The sequence below is a fragment of the Rissa tridactyla genome, chromosome 1, assembly GCF_028500815.1.
Source record: "Rissa tridactyla isolate bRisTri1 chromosome 1, bRisTri1.patW.cur.20221130, whole genome shotgun sequence".
Taxonomy (NCBI): Eukaryota; Metazoa; Chordata; class Aves; order Charadriiformes; family Laridae; genus Rissa; species Rissa tridactyla.
The window spans coordinates 117,719,276-117,734,101 of NC_071466.1; the positions used below are offsets into that span (position 1 = coordinate 117,719,276).

At 50.5% G+C, this 14,826-nt stretch overlaps 2 protein-coding genes across 5 annotated transcripts in view; one reads left to right on the forward strand and one right to left on the reverse strand.

Moving 5' to 3' along the window:
• The first annotated feature begins 695 nt into the window (after window positions 1-695).
• Window positions 696-11,152, forward strand: ADPRH (ADP-ribosylarginine hydrolase). Of its 2 annotated transcripts, none has more exons than XM_054188113.1 (4): window positions 696-827; window positions 1,974-2,320; window positions 8,506-8,866; window positions 9,613-11,152. In XM_054188113.1, the coding sequence occupies exons 1-4, from the start codon at window positions 754-756 to the stop codon at window positions 9,998-10,000; spliced, it is 1,170 nt and encodes a 389-aa protein (XP_054044088.1). In that variant the 5' UTR covers window positions 696-753; the 3' UTR covers window positions 10,001-11,152. The 2 variants fall into 2 exon arrangements, with proteins under 2 accessions (XP_054044088.1, XP_054044089.1); XM_054188114.1 differs by having other exon boundaries at window positions 1,974-2,170.
• A 265-nt stretch (window positions 11,153-11,417) lies between these two features.
• Window positions 11,418-14,826, reverse strand: part of IGSF3 (immunoglobulin superfamily member 3) — a 104,298-nt gene continuing 100,889 nt past the window's right edge. For all 3 annotated transcript variants that reach the window (XM_054187725.1, XM_054187710.1, XM_054187718.1), the window contains one exon: window positions 11,418-14,446. In XM_054187725.1, the coding sequence (XP_054043700.1) occupies window positions 14,196-14,446 (251 nt within the window). In that variant the 3' untranslated portion in view covers window positions 11,418-14,195. The remainder of the gene's footprint in view (window positions 14,447-14,826) is intronic.

The window sequence follows — 14,826 nt, forward strand, 5'->3', positions numbered from 1 at the left end:
GGAGATAGCAAGGACTAGCCCTGGTTTGGAGGAGGCTGGGGTCACCCGGAGCTGGGGGCTGAGCTGGGCAGAGCTGGGGGCTGCGGGGAGATCGAAGGCTCCTGGTAAAGGCTGGAGGCTTCTGCTCAGGCTGAAGTGAATGAAAATGCCGAAAAAAAGGACGAGGAAAGAGAAACCGAGGCTGGAAAAGGACAGGGAACACCCCCCACAAGGTCCGCCCCCGGCGCAGACCCCGAGCCGGGCCCCCAGGGCGGCCCTGCTGCCGCACAGGAGGCTCAGCCGGCAGGAGGGGGCTGGGCCGCTCACCCAACTAGCGATCAGTTCAGATAGAAAAAGCAGGAGAAATGCTGAAAGCGCCTTTCATTTTTACTTTTTTTTTTTTTTTTAATTAATAAAATACTTCATTTCCGTGCGGTGACTTCATTCCCATGTGTCAGCTTCGTTTCCCAAGTTGACTGTGGCGCTTCTGAGAGCGCCAAGCAAGAGGCGGCCCCGAAAATGAAAGGGAACACCGCTCCCCTCCCTCCCGAACCTGCGGGAAGGGGACCAGCCGGGGAGCAAGCCCTCCGCCTGCGACGGGAACAGACCGGCCCCGACAAAGCGCCAGCTGGGGGGAGCTGGGGCCCGCCTCCTCCGCCGGCGGGCCTGTCGCACCGCCCCGGGGTGCCGCGGAGGGGCAGGGCCGGGCCGGGCCGGGCCGGGCCGGGCCGGGCGGAGCCGCCCGGGGCGGGCGGCGACAGCCGATGCCTGCGAATGTCCTCGGGGAGCCGGCTGGCGCTCCCGCGGCGGGCCGGGCCGCGGCGGGCCGTGCTGGCAGGGCTGGCTGCGTAAGTACCCGGCCGGGGCCGGCAAGAGGCCGCCTCAGCCGGAGGCGTGGATCGCCGGGCTCGGCCTCCGCCATCCTTCCCCGCCTCCTCCCGCGCGAAAGGGCCTCGCCGTGGGGCCTGAGGAGGAACGTGGTTTTGGGAGGGGGAAGGGGGAGGAAGGGTGGGCATGACTGAAAGTTCCCGCTGGGATAAGGCAGCTCCACCGGTGCCAGCGCCCGCTGTTGTGGCCGGCCTGTGGAGCAAGGCCGGGCATCTCCTAGAGACCCCCGTGCTAGTGGCTTCCACCAGGCCCTGCTCAAACGGAGCCTCGTGTTATCCCCGGGGTGCAAAAGCTGCCGGGAGCCTGATTTAACCATGCTGATGTTGTGGGCTGCACTTGGCAGAGGTGGCGAACGTGGGCACAGTCACATACCCTACCCGCATTCCGGTCTTTGACCCGGCCACGACACCCAGTGTCATCCTGGGCTGCCAACGCTGCCACCCTGGGCGGAGGTGGCTGGCTGCCCCCAGCCTGCGGGGAAGCATGTGCTTTGAAGGAATATATCCTCTGAGGGAGACATGGATGCTAGGCTGGGTATCCAGCCTGCTGGAGCTTAGCAGTCGAGGCTTTTACTGAACTGGGTGAGATTTTATTTTCAACCTCCCTCTCTGCTGGAATGGGTCCAGAGGAGGACCACGAAGATGATCGGAGGGCTGGAGCACCTCTCCTGTGAGGACAGGCTGAGAGAGTTGGGGCTGTTCAGCCTGGAGAAGAGAAGGCTCTGGGGAGACCTTAGAGCAGCCTTCCAGTACCTAAAGGGGGCCTACAGGAGAGATGGGGAGGGACTCTCTATCAGGGAGTGTAATGATAGGACGAGGGGTAGCGGTTTTAAACTGAAAGAGGGAAGATTTAAATTAGACATTAGGAAGAAATTCTTTACTGTGAGGGTGGTGAGACACTGGAACAGGTTGCCCAGAGAAGCTGTGGATGCCCCATCCCTGGAAGTGTTCAAGGCCAGGCTGGATGGGGATTTGAGCAACCTGGTTTGGTGGGAGGTGTCCCTGCCCATGGCAGGGGGGTTGGAACTAGATGATCTTTAAGGTCCCTTCCAACCCCAACCATTCTATGATTGTATCATTTTATGATTCTTTTTTCTTTTTTCATAGAGTTTTCTGCATTGAAGCAGTCCTGGGGGAAAAATTGTGTCCTAAGATGATGGAAAACTACATGGCAGCAATGGTGCTGAGCGGAGTTGGTGACACGCTGGGCTATTACAATGGGAAATGGGAGTTCCTGATGAGTGGCCCAGCCATCCACAAGGAGCTGGCGGAGATGGGGGGACTTGGCAACCTCAGCATCCAAGGTTGGAAAGTCAGTGATGATACAGTGATGCACTTGGCCACAGCTGAAGCCCTGGTAGCTGCCGGGAAAAAAACAAGTTTAGTGCATCTCTATTCCCTGATTGCAAAGAACTACAAAGAGTGCATGAATGACATGAAGGGCAGAGCTCCAGGTAACCCCTCCATAATGGTGTCTGGGCAGGCCTGTCCTCTCACTAACATCTCTCCCTTTCCCGCAGCTTGGAGCTGCGGCTGGCCCTGGCTCTGCTTTCAGCTGTTTATAGCGTTAATTGTATTTCATGTAAAGGCAAAAGTTTTCCATACTGAGTACCTGTTTCAGGATGAACTAAAGAGAACAGAATCAGGCAAGCTGAAGTGGTTTGGCCTTCTCTGAACTAGATGAAAAAGATACTGTTTTGCCCACATTTACAGAACATTCTTACAGGCGTGTTTGAGGCCTGGCCTTGAACTCAGAGGAAGGAGGCCAGCTTTTGCGATGGGATTGTGTCAATGGATGAAAAATGCAAGTTCAGCCATGTATAATGTGCACCCTGAGATGCTGTGTTAAAGCAATGCATTTAAATAGAGAATTAATACCAAACTTAGCATGATAAACACAATAAATTACATATAAAATATATTTAAAGGCACAAAGAGCCTTGCTTGGAATAATTAAGTTTATTAAACCCAAAGTCTCTTTGTGGCTAGCTCTGCATGTTTACTTTCTATGCCAGGACAGTCAGGCCAGAGTTGTCTTTTCTGAATGCTGTACTTCCATCATCTCTTTTTCCTCTGCATAGGCACAATGGTGCCGAGGTAGGGGCACAGGCAGTGGGGACTGGCAGTGTGTGGCAGTATTCGGGAAGGGCGCCTTGACAGGCTGCAGTAGCAAACCATATGCAACATGTTCTGTAGTTAGTTCCTAGTTCACCCGTGCCTGCTGACCCAGCTCTTCCCTGATGACCCTGTCTCTCTCTGGGTTCGTAGCCCAGCCTCTTCTGGATGCTCGAATTAAACTTAAATTGGAGCTACTGAGGCTGGGCCTGTAATTTGGCTAGTGCAGGCAGTGTGAAATATCCTGGAAACACTCAAATTCAGCAATGCTATGCAAAGTTTATACATTGAAAAGAAATTGCCCAGACATGCCGATTTTCATCATTGCTGTTTTAGGGTCACTGAGCATAGTGTGACGGAGCTGTGCATTTCCAAGGTAAACCAGGCTGGAAACTCGAGCAGGAATTTATTCCGCTTACCTTTACGGAGTAACTTCCTACCATCGTGTAAAGAATTAAACTATCGGTATTCTTTAACACAGATAATCTCAGTTGGTGGAGTAGCCTAATTAATAAAATATTTAGGAAGGGGTAACGAAGCTTGCCAGGATAGCAAGAGTCGGCAGGTTAAACTTCTGAAAAACTCGCTGCTGTTTTGGCAAAGGAGCATCTTGTAGTTCCCCCAGCTGATGGGGTCTGCCAAGGTGGACTAACTGCAGCTGGCAGTGAGACAGCACCTGGGAGCTATTTTTGCCTCCGATATCTAAGCTTGGTGACTAAAACCTGAGATGAAAAGGAGAAAAACCTAAAATTTAAATGTTAGTAATTAATAGCTAAGGATAATAGCACACCTGCTGCACTCCCGTGAGTAACTGAGCTGTAGTATGCTCAAAAGCAGTTCCTATTTGGAAGTGAAGGATTTTAAAGTTAATTTGCATTGGACACTAATCAGAATGACAAGGAGAGGTCAGGTTACCTAGCTAAATAAAGAAATGCAACTTCTTTAGTGGGTCTGTGGACACTTAACCTTGTAAAATTTTGGGGAAAGTGGGGAAAGCAACGTGGAAAAAAAAGGAAGTCTGTTGGGAATGTTCTTGCAACAGCATTCTGGAGTGCTCTTGCTGCAGCCACAGGAAAGGTGCTCAGCTCCAAGCGTTTCAATCCTGACACTTAAAAGAGTTTAATGCCCACTGATGTACTACCAAAAGGAATACCTAATCTATATCCTGAAAAGCTGTCTGCAGTCTGGACTCTCCGTGCCATGTTGATAAATCCTAACGATAGAAGTTGCATGTCGATAACTTCTTTCGGCAGTTCAGAGTAAATGGATTTTAACTGAGAACATAACCCAAGGTGATGCTGTTCTGGCCAAAGTAAGCGCTCACCAGGGAATTGCAGCCCTTAAGGCTGAGAATGGAAAGTTGCTGTTGTAACTTTCACCCAAAAGAGAAGAGATTCCCCCGGAACTGTGGGGGAAAGTCACATTGCTCGCCCACGCAAGGGAGTCCAGACCTGAGAACCAAAAACTGCAGTGACAAAGGGATTCCCACAACTAGTTATGAGTCACCGGGCGGCTACAGCAGGGTCCCTCGAGTATGCAGCCCCAGGTTAGAACTCACTGTCTTAATTCAATGGCAAGTCAATCCCTACATCTGTTATTGCTCTTTGTGATGTGCCACAGCCACAAATTCATTGTTCTTGGCAGATAATGAAGCCAATGAATGAAGTGACACAAGCATGGCCATATTTCTTTTTTCGTAGTACAACTACGTCTGGAAATCTCTCCAGGAAATCTACTGCTTCAAAGCTTTGTCTTTCAGTCCAGATCCTCTCCCTGTGGAATTATTTACCACTATGTGTTTGTTTTAACTCACCTTTTTTATGTGTATTGATCAATCCCAAACAACTGTTGCTGTCTGCACTCATGAGGAGTCTAAATAAGTGGAATGGAAGCCTATTCCAGAAATAGCATCCAGTTGCACTTGACACTTTTTCAGGTTGTCTTTCTTCACACACTGCTCTTCGCTTGTATTTCTTCTTTCCTTAGACCAGTAACCTCCTCAGGTTACTTTTAGTTTCTTATTGTTAGTACAAAGGATTCCTAACCAGGATTTGGTGGATTTCCAAAACAGAATTTCCTGATCCAAAAACTCCTACGGCAGTTTTTTTTTTAAACCTGTTTTTTAAAAAAGACCTGACAATGTGATTTCAGCTTAGTCTTCCTAAATTGGCTTTCAAATGTTTTAATATTTTAACTGTTTAAAAGCGTGAGGATAATACTTGTAATAGTTCATAAATCACAAGAGTCTGAGCTGTTGTATACTGGTTTGTTTTACACAATTTTTTTCATATGCAGGTTATCAGTAGTCATCTCCCGAAGTAATACACACAGGTTTAAAGCTGTAAGTAAGCTGTTATTGCAAAATAACCACTCTTTCCTTGTAGTTTAAGTCCTGTCATCTTCCTCGTTTGCTTTTGACTACAGTTAGTGCAATAACACTTCCAAGAACAATCTCACTTTTTATCAAGGACTGAGTCGCCTGCTCTCAACCTGCACAGACATGTCCTGAAGAAATGTCTTTCTCACAGTTCCAGCAAGATTACAGAGTTCGTTTTGTTTTTGTTATGCAGATTTTGATTTTAATCTACCCTAGCCCCTTTGCTCTCTTCCCTTCCCCTTGTCTTCCTGGCAAAAGGTCTGTTTTACCAGGAACATATGAAAAGGATAGTTGGCACAGCTTTTTAAAAATGCATCTATCTTTGACAGGTTCTTTTTAATGTCCTATTATAGGTCATAAGTGCAATGCTCAGTACAGTTAGATTTTTGAAAAAATGCCTCAATTTCCTGATAATCATCATGAAGCTGGAATTTATACTGATATCCCTCTTAACGATTTTGATACATAGCAGCCAGCACTGAATTAATTAACTACATGAAAAGCAGATTTAGAGGCCTCAACATGTTCCCACTTTGAGACACCACAAAAACAAACGCCCAGTTAGAGGTTTGGTGGTGATCAGTCCCAGCAGAGCCCAGGGCTACCCACACCAAACGCTCTGCCTTCTGCTTCTTCCAGCAGAGAAATACGGCCCCGCAATTTTCACTCTGCAAATCACCGCGAAGAAGGATGTCTAAGGAACATCTGGCCTGATGCAGGGGTTGGCCGGCCGTGTGGCACCGCAAAAACAGCAGTTCTTATCTACTGGGAAGGGTGTGATGGTGGCATCATGCGAGAGGCTGGTGCCGGCACAGCAGGCATGGATGCGGCTGGTGAAATAGCAGGTCCGGTTGGTGCCTGGGTCACTCTGAGGGGAATTCATGAGAGCTGAAGTGGCCTGGCGTAGCAAACCCATTTTTTCCTGTGGGGGAGACTTGCACAGGCCACTTCCATTCTCAAAGTTGACTTCAGTTGGCAGGCTTGCAGGGCAAATAGCCCAACAGCCACAGGACCCAGATGCTTTTTCAGTTTGAGACAGCCTTTCGCAGCGAGCTGGTCCACCCGTTCATAGTGCACAGAGGGCTGTATCCTGAGCTGATCTAATAAGCCTATAGTGTAACAATACTGTCGTAAAAGAAATACGCTAAAGACACTTAGACCAGAAGTATAAAAGGATCCATATGACTTTATTCCTGACAGCGGCCAGCCCTTATTTATTTTTAGCACATGTCCAGAAGCCAATCTTAAAGCTGCGCTTGGATGTGGAGGTATTTTGGTTACGAGAGTGCTGTAAATAGTGTGTGCGGGTAAAAGAGACTGCCATATGCCAAGTCCTACTGCCAAGCGTGCACGTGAAAGTGCAGAATTGAACAGCTCTGCAGAGTATTTAGCACAGTACCTAGCTGTGATTAGCAACCTCCCAGATCTAATTGCACCAAAGGAAATTGAATTGTAGAGTTACGTGAAGTTTCTGGATCAGGCTTTTTCCTTGCTACTGTGTTCTACTTAGTTTGACTTTCAAAGTAACAGAGCACCTGCAAGTTTATCAGCTACCTATCCCGGTTAGGCAGCAAAGTATAGCAGCAACAGTCTAATTTTGGGTGTAGGAGCATGTCAACTACTGCTGCTGCTGCTCTGTGTCTGAGAGAGGACTAGGCACACTGTGGTTAGGAGAAGACTAGTCTTTTGAGTCCGCTTTTGCTGTTGTCCAACACATTAAAACTTAAATGAAGCTGCTTGAAACCTGCCCTTGATTTACCTTTCTGCTGGAAAAGAAGTATTTAAGATTTGGCCAGAAGAGAAGACAAGGAGAAAAAGGCAAGGTAGAAGAGAATCAAAGATAATTTCATGTTTCAAACCTGTATCCTCTTCCTTGCACACGGGCATTTGGGCTTAGCTCTCAAAACTTGTTTCACCGTCTTGGCTGGGGAAGCTGGCTGGGTGCTGAAATTTGGATGTGTTTGCGCAGATGCCTTTATCCTATGAATGTACTGGACTAACAAGTGAGTTTCTGAAGAAGCAGCACTGGAAGAAGCGGAGTCATTTCTTTAAAAAGTAAATAGCAGAACTATGAAAGACATGGAGGTGGGCAAGGAGGAGTTAACACACAGTGTTTTGCGTAACAAAATCGTGGCTCTGGTTACTGTGGGATGTTAAAGGAGTCTGAAGGCATGCATGGGTTCAAGCTAAGGAGACCAGTTCATGGTGGCTAGGTACACTGGGGGGGTTATTGAACACAGCATTTTGCATCCCTCTTCTGACTCAAGCAGGTTTGCTGCACGCCAGGTGGCTTGGGGAAACGCTGTACTTGCCTCATTTTTTATAGTGTTTCCGTAGATATTTGTTAGTGGCTGTGTTTGGAGATGACCTAGTGCGCTAGACAAACCTTTGGTCTGACCTAGTACAGTTGTTCGTCAGCTTATTGAAGGGGAGTACAGTAAAAGCCAGCTATGCAGACCATGTTGTGGTGAGGGAGAGACCACACTCATCGCCTTCTGACAAACTTAAACTGCAGCAAGGGAGATCTGGAAAACATTTCGTATCAGTGAGGCAGCGGTTCCTGGGGAGAAAAGATTCCTGGGGAGCATGTGTGGTCACTGTCTTTAAAGGGTCCTGTAAAGAGACTAAAGAACTGTCAGGAAAAAAAGGCAGAGGTACTTAGGCGTGCCTTGGATCAGGGATCAGTGTGATCTGATGGCCCTCCAAACCTCCTTTATATATGTCTATCTAGATATGTATGTACAAAATATACCTAATATATATAGTATATATGTTTTCTAGATCAATTATTAAATAAATAACATGAAATGTAAATATAAATAATGCAAATTACATAAATCAGCAGTGGAATGTTTTTTACTCCCCTAGACTTTTAAATTATTTTCACGAACAGGAGTTACCAGGTCTGCATGGGAATATGCAGGATGCACCGGGAATTTAAGGCAAGAAACATGTGTGAGCAGGCAACTGATGTTTTTACAGGGAAGCCTGAATCCCTTGCAGAGAGTAATGCTTCCTCCCCTGCTACCCTGCCTGTCTTCCCTCGGTTCCCCAGCTATGTTTGACCCTGTCACCTACTGATGCGTGTTTCTGTTTCTCTTCTTTCCTTTCTTTCTTTCTCTCTTGGGCTCTGCCATTCCTTTCCAGGTGACGCATGTCAGGAAAATGCGCTGAAGCTGGATCCGGGGCAGCCGGATGGCTGGAGGATCCCATTCAACCCCCGGGGGGGAGGCTGCGGGGCCGCCATGCGCTCCATGTGCATCGGGCTGCGTTTCCGCCACCCCACCCAGCTGGACACCCTGGTGCAAGTCAGCATCGAGAGCGGCCGGATGACCCACCACCATCCCACTGGCTACCTGGGGTCCCTGGCTTCGGCTCTCTTCACATCTTTCGCGGTGAATGGCGTGCCCCCCCTGGCCTGGGGGAAGGGGCTGATGGAGGTGCTGCCACGGGCAAAAGCCTATGTGCGGGACAGCGGCTTCTTCGTGGAGGAGAACATGGCGCAATGGTGAGCTGCGCTCCCAGCACTGGGTTTTGTTAAAATTAAAATAATCCTCACATAGAAGAGGGCGAGCCGTGTTTATACTTAAGCTTCAGTAATCACATTGTGGTGAACCCCTAGAGCAGCACGTGCCTGCCATGGGATCAAATCGATTCAGAAAGTCTCCGAAGTCCCTCGGGGGAAAAATATCTCTAACTTACTTAAAAAAAAAAAAAAGTCCGACCGTGTTTGGGTCATGTCAGTGTGACATTTTTTGGATCCAGTATGAGGTAGCTCGACTTGTCATCTCAAGCAACCATGTTCTGATGAAAGATGGGAAGCAAGGCCGGGGAAGAGCACCAGGCGTAGGGCTGAGCTCAGTTTGAAAGTTATAACCAAATGCGGCTGCAGATTCGGTGTGGCTCTGTGCGCAGGGGCACACAGGGGCAGGGGTGGAGGTACTCTGAATTCGGGAGGATGACTCAGTTCTCGCTCTGAGCCTTTGAATCCTGTGCAGCGCGACAGCAGCAGGTGCTGGGCTGCCTTCTCCCATGTGGCTGGAGGGAGGGGAAATCTAACTCACTGAAACATGTCCTTGTGCCTCTTACTGTAAATCATGTCCCTAGGTTGGCAAATGGGGGGAAGCCTACCATTTTGCCGAGCCATCGCTTCGGGCTCTTGATGCGGCCGGGAGGGCCCGCGGGGAACTCGGGTATATGCTTCTGCCGCGGGATGTCTCTCGCAGCCCCTCCGTCTTGTCTCCTGTTTTGCAGGCATTACTTTGAAGAGCAATGGGAGAAATACCTGGCGGAGAGAGGCATATCAGACGGGGTCTCACTGCCCACCTTCCCCCCCAAGTACGGCGTGGAAGAGAGAGACTCATTCTACACCTCCCTCAGCTACGACGGCTGGGGGGGCAGCAGCGGGCACGACGCCCCCATGATCGCCTATGACGCGCTGCTGGGCGCGGGGGACTCCTGGGCAGAGCTGGCTCACCGGGCCTTCTTCCACGGCGGCGACAGCGACTCCACCGCCACCATCGCGGCCTGCTGGTGGGGGGCCATGCACGGCTTCCGGGGAGTCAGCACCTCCCTCTACGCCCACCTGGAGTACAGGGACCGCCTGGAGCAGGTGGCCAAGGACTTGTACCGCCTCGCCTAGGTGGGGGGGAGCAGGGCCCCCACAGGGGTGTGCTTACCTCACTGCCTCCCTTCGCGCACTCAGGGTTTTGCAGACTTCGTTTGGATTAAAGCACGCGAGCGTAAGCCAGAGCCAGGCCTGCTTTTTCTGTGTGTGTTGGCTTCCACAGGGAGACCATTTTGGAGGTAGCCGCTTGGGGCTTGTGGGCGGTGGCAAGCAGTTACAAGGGGGTTTGGTGGGAGCATGCAACAGTGCGTCTGTCCCGCCAGCAGCCCAGCCCTGCGACGTCCCTCCTCCTCAGCATGGCGGCTGCACACCCTCTGCTCCTCAAGAGGGGCGGGAGCACCCACTGCAGCGCTGCTAGCGACACTCCAGCAGCGGGACAGGCAGCAAAACCCACACAAGCTGCCCCACAGCAGGGTCCTGCCCATAGGAGCGTGCCAGAGGGGGTCAGGGATGCACGCCTAGTCGCAGGGAGCGTACATGGGCTGGCAGAGATGCCTCCCGGCAAACCCATGACGGCCAGCCCCAGCTCGCCGCCCTGTACTGCTGATGCGGAGTGCCAGGGACACCGCTTGCCATCTGGCACTGAGCATGCGTAAAGCTACAACCTCTGCTCCTCATCCATTGCAGCAGGTACGGCCCACGGGAACCGACTGGGGGTGGCAGGGGGGAGCAAACAGCCAGTTGTGTCTGAAGACAACAGAGTTTTTCCTCATACAGTTATTTTAGCAGGCGACACTTTTTTTTTGTTTTAAATGATTGTGGGGAAAAACCCCAAACCCAACCTGTCAGCTGTGTTGGCAGTGCATTTTTTGCATAACTTCACAGCACTTTTGCTATACAGGTAAGAAGGTATCAGGCTACTTCCCTAATTGGGTTAGTAGGGGAGTTCAAGACTACTGACCAAACCCTTATCCAAGGTCAAAGGGGATAATGAGAATTAAAAGGTTGCATTTTACACCAACTTAAGCAACTTCTGTAGTGACCTACATTATGCTGCTTACGTCAAGGTTACTAAAGATTGTCTGCTTAACATCTACTATGGATAACTCTATAAAAAATAGGCTTTTTCTTTAAATCCAGACTGTGACACAGCAAAGTACTCTTTTTGGAGCAGTTTCAAACCCCTGTATCCCATTCAATAAATAGACCCGCCACGCCTCTGTTAAATGTTATAGTCTATCATGGCATGAATTAAGGGACGGGAGGGAGAAGTGTGAAGAGCCAGAGGGTGCAAGGTGTCTGCAAGCTCCAGCTTCCAAGAGAGAGGAGATGTGGTGCCGGGGCAGGAGGAGGGATGATGCACCGGGGGACGGGGGTGGTGGGAGGGGGTGAGGCTGCCTTAAAAAGGGGAGTTCAGCACACCTTTATGCAGGGAGTGCGCATAAAGGCATAATGAAAGCCCGAATCTGACAAAAAACAGCAGCAATAGGAATCACAACTTCAACACAGTTTACTACAGCTCTCGGGTGTGTTGTATAAAACATGTTTTAGTGCAACATAGTACAAAGTTTTTGTTGATTTTTTTTTTCTAAAAAAAAAACAAAAACCCAAACATTTTTCCACATCATGCATGGATAGGGTATCTCTCTTTCTTCTCGGGTTCGTTACAGAAAGTTACAGCAGAGAGTGGTTTGAAAAGCTTCGTGTTAAAACTCGTTACAGGAAGAGTCTGCCTTATAAAAACAGAGAGAAGTCTGAGACCAGGCAACACACTGCCAGAGCAACGGAGAAATGTCACCAGCAAGGTACATTCAGGGACCACCATGGGAGCCACTTCCCAGGAAAGCCTGGGCTTGATGCAGGATCTGCCGGGCTGGGAAGGGAGCTGTTTCGGCCAGGGGGAGGGGGCCACAGGACAGCCCTCCAGGATAGCCCTGCTCTGGGGCAGACAGGCTGGTAAGGAGGAGCGTGGCTTGGGTGCAGCACAGTGCTCTCCCAGGGAAGAACGGCTCCCGCAGACTCCATTTTCTTTTTTTTTTTTTTCCTTTAAAGCTGAAATGAGTTGCAGTTCCTGCCCAGGAGCAGTATGTACAGGAGATACTACATTTACGAAACAATACCCACTGGCTGCAGCTGCTGCTGTTTGCGCCTCGGTTCTTCATTTCATCCCACTCCTCTCTTTGCAGACGCCTTATCCAGAAAGGGAAGACAAGTGTGTGGGTGTGTGATACATATATATATAAATATATATATATATATGAGAGTGTGATATTATGCATATGCTGGGGCCAGTAAGCAGTTATGTCTCGAGGAGGCAGACTTCGCAGAGGGATGAGTGAAATTTGGTCTTCCCAGTGGAAGAAGAAACCAATACCGTTCCGGTGGAGGAGCAGAGGTGGCTGACTTCGAATGGCCTGGCACGGGACAGTCCGCGGCCACGTGGGCCCCCTCCCAGCTGGGAGAGCGGATGCGTGGTGCAGATCTCCCACCCGAGGCTTCGTCACCTCTGAATCATCAAGGCATCAGGGTCTAACCAAGTAGTGCTACAGAGCATTTGCTGAGGTCCCCTTCTCTTCACAAAGAGCAGTCCCACTCTCCTGCAGAGGCTGTGAGTATGGCACCTCTCTCGCACGAGGCGGGGGGCGTGGGGGGGTGGGGTGTCTTGCAGCTGCGCCCATCCGCCCCGGTTGGCTTCAGCCATGCTGCAAAAAATAAATGGCCGGATTTGCCAGGAAGACATCAAGGAAGACAACGAAAGGCCATTTTTGGCAAACATTTTCTTCCGCCAGACGTTAACGCTTAGGGCGTATGGGGGAGGAGGCGGTTTCCTCCACAGGACAGGGCAGGGGTACTTGGCATTACGGGGTACGGGAGCTCCGGTGCCCCACATGGCGAGAGCCCTGGTGTGGTTCTCGAGAGCCATATCTTTCACAGAAAGAACAGCATTTCCTGCCACAGCGACTGCCTACGACAAGAGCAGGTGGACTTTGCCAGGAGGGGGAGCTTATGGAGAATCGGTTTCTCCTCCTAAAGCCCCAGGAACGAAAAATGACAGATGCACACACGCAAACAGGGGAAGATTTCTTCCAGCCCAAGGGGACAGGGAAGCCCCCAGGGCGCCGATGCGGTGCAGGCTCCTTGCCTTGTCCAAGCTTGCGCTGGGAAGTAGTGCAAGCCGCAGGGAAACTCGTGACACGTGGTGGTTAACTGTGTGTCCCCACTGCGTGGCATGGCTGCAATTGGGCTCCTTGGCTGAACCATTCAGGGGCTGTGAACCCAACCGTGGAGCTTCCTTCCCCTTTCCCCCTTTCTAGAGTCATTACTTTGGTCATGTTGAAGCCTTCAGAGACTGGATCCAGCCACCTGCCCCCAGGGGACTGGGGCACAGAGGGGACCCGCCTCATCAGAGGTGGCAGCATGGACACCGGGGAGGAGCACGACTCTGGTGAGCCGGACTGTACGAGGACCCTCTTTGCTACCAACATAGTCAGGGCTTTCAGGTGTCCTCCTTCCATCTCCCCCTTCAGTTCCCGGAGACAAACTGAATTGCTTTTGTCCTGATTGCAAGCTCGCTGAATATTCAGTCTCTCCAAGACTGGGGAATGCTCCCAAAAGGTGAACTGCCCCCTCCTGAGAGAACAGTAGGATGGAGGCAAGAAGATACTGAGGCTACAGCCAGCTTTTGAGATGGACCTCCAGACAGCCCAGCTAACCCCTCAGAGGTTGACCTGGCTTTGTTTTGCAAGAGGGAATAGCTAGCTCAGCGCACCTAGGGAAAAGACGTTCTTCACCGTGGCACCGAGTCTGAGGAGGAAATCCACAGTCTGTTTTGGAAAACATATACATTTACTTCCAAAGAGATCGTCCCAGGACCAAAAGCCCCCTGGGATCTCCTCACTGTGTGGAGGGCAGGGGACGCCTAACAGTTCTTGGAGTGACCAAAAAAGAAATGACAATAAAAAAGTAATGGCCCAAAGGACAGCAACTGACAGGAGCAAAATTAATCCGAGGGGAACATCTGCTATGTACAGCAAGCGCACGGACCCTCCATCCATCGGGCTGAGGGTGTGCGTTCCCACAGGTGCTGGAAGAAGCCTCGGATCTTCCCGTCCATGCTGGCTGGACACTCCACAGAGCTCAGCCGCCAGGCTGGGGCACAGATAACGAAACAAATGAAACAAGAACAACAAAACCCACTCTGTTCCTTAGCGATCCCAGTGTGTCTCTGCTTCTCTCTCTCTCTGCACGTCCCTCAGGTGACACGGCCTCTTTAGTCTATGGTTCCCGGGTGGATGCTGAGGACCGGTGGCTCTAGGCAAGTGGGGGAGTAGTTGAGATGAGGCTCTTTGATCCACAGCAAAGGGACCCCGTTCTTGCCCTCGGAGTTCTTGCTGGAGTTTCGGCTCTTGAACCGCACCAGCAGGATGGTGATGATCAAGATACCGAAGATTGGAAAAGGGTAGAAGAACACAAAGTAGAAGAGGGCGTCATTGGAGCAGATGACAGACTGCAGGGTGGAGCCTGAAAAGAAGCACAGGACAGTTACCTTTCACAGCTGCTCTGCAATGCATGGCCTATAAACATCTTCAGAAACATAAAAAGCAGATTCTCATTAATTTGTGTCAATGCAGGAAGCGAGGCTCTGAGCAAAACACCGATATGGGTAAACAGAGCAGCCGGAAAAAGCTATTGCAGGGCATGTTTTGGCTTTATTTCCCCCAAGAGTTTCATGAGTGCTAGAGAGAGTCCCCCCCTGGATTTTCTGTGTGCATTTTCTTACAAAGCCGGGAGCTTTGCAAATCATTGTTTCCCTCTGTGGTGGTACACAGAGGCAGCACCCCAGGGTATCTCTCCTAAGGGCCCACAAAACTCTCGTGACCTCTCTGGGGCTTCTAAACCAT

Bases quoted from the DNA above. Each gene is read 5' to 3' on its own strand.
- ADPRH (XM_054188113.1), top strand. From the start codon at position 754: ATGTCCTCGGGGAGCCGGCTGGCGCTCCCGCGGCGGGCCGGGCCGCGG. The intron at 828-1,973 runs GTAAGTACCCGG...CTTTTTTCATAG, and splicing joins GTGCTGGCAGGGCTGGCTGC to AGTTTTCTGCATTGAAGCAG. The intron at 2,321-8,505 runs GTAACCCCTCCA...ATTCCTTTCCAG, and splicing joins CATGAAGGGCAGAGCTCCAG to GTGACGCATGTCAGGAAAAT.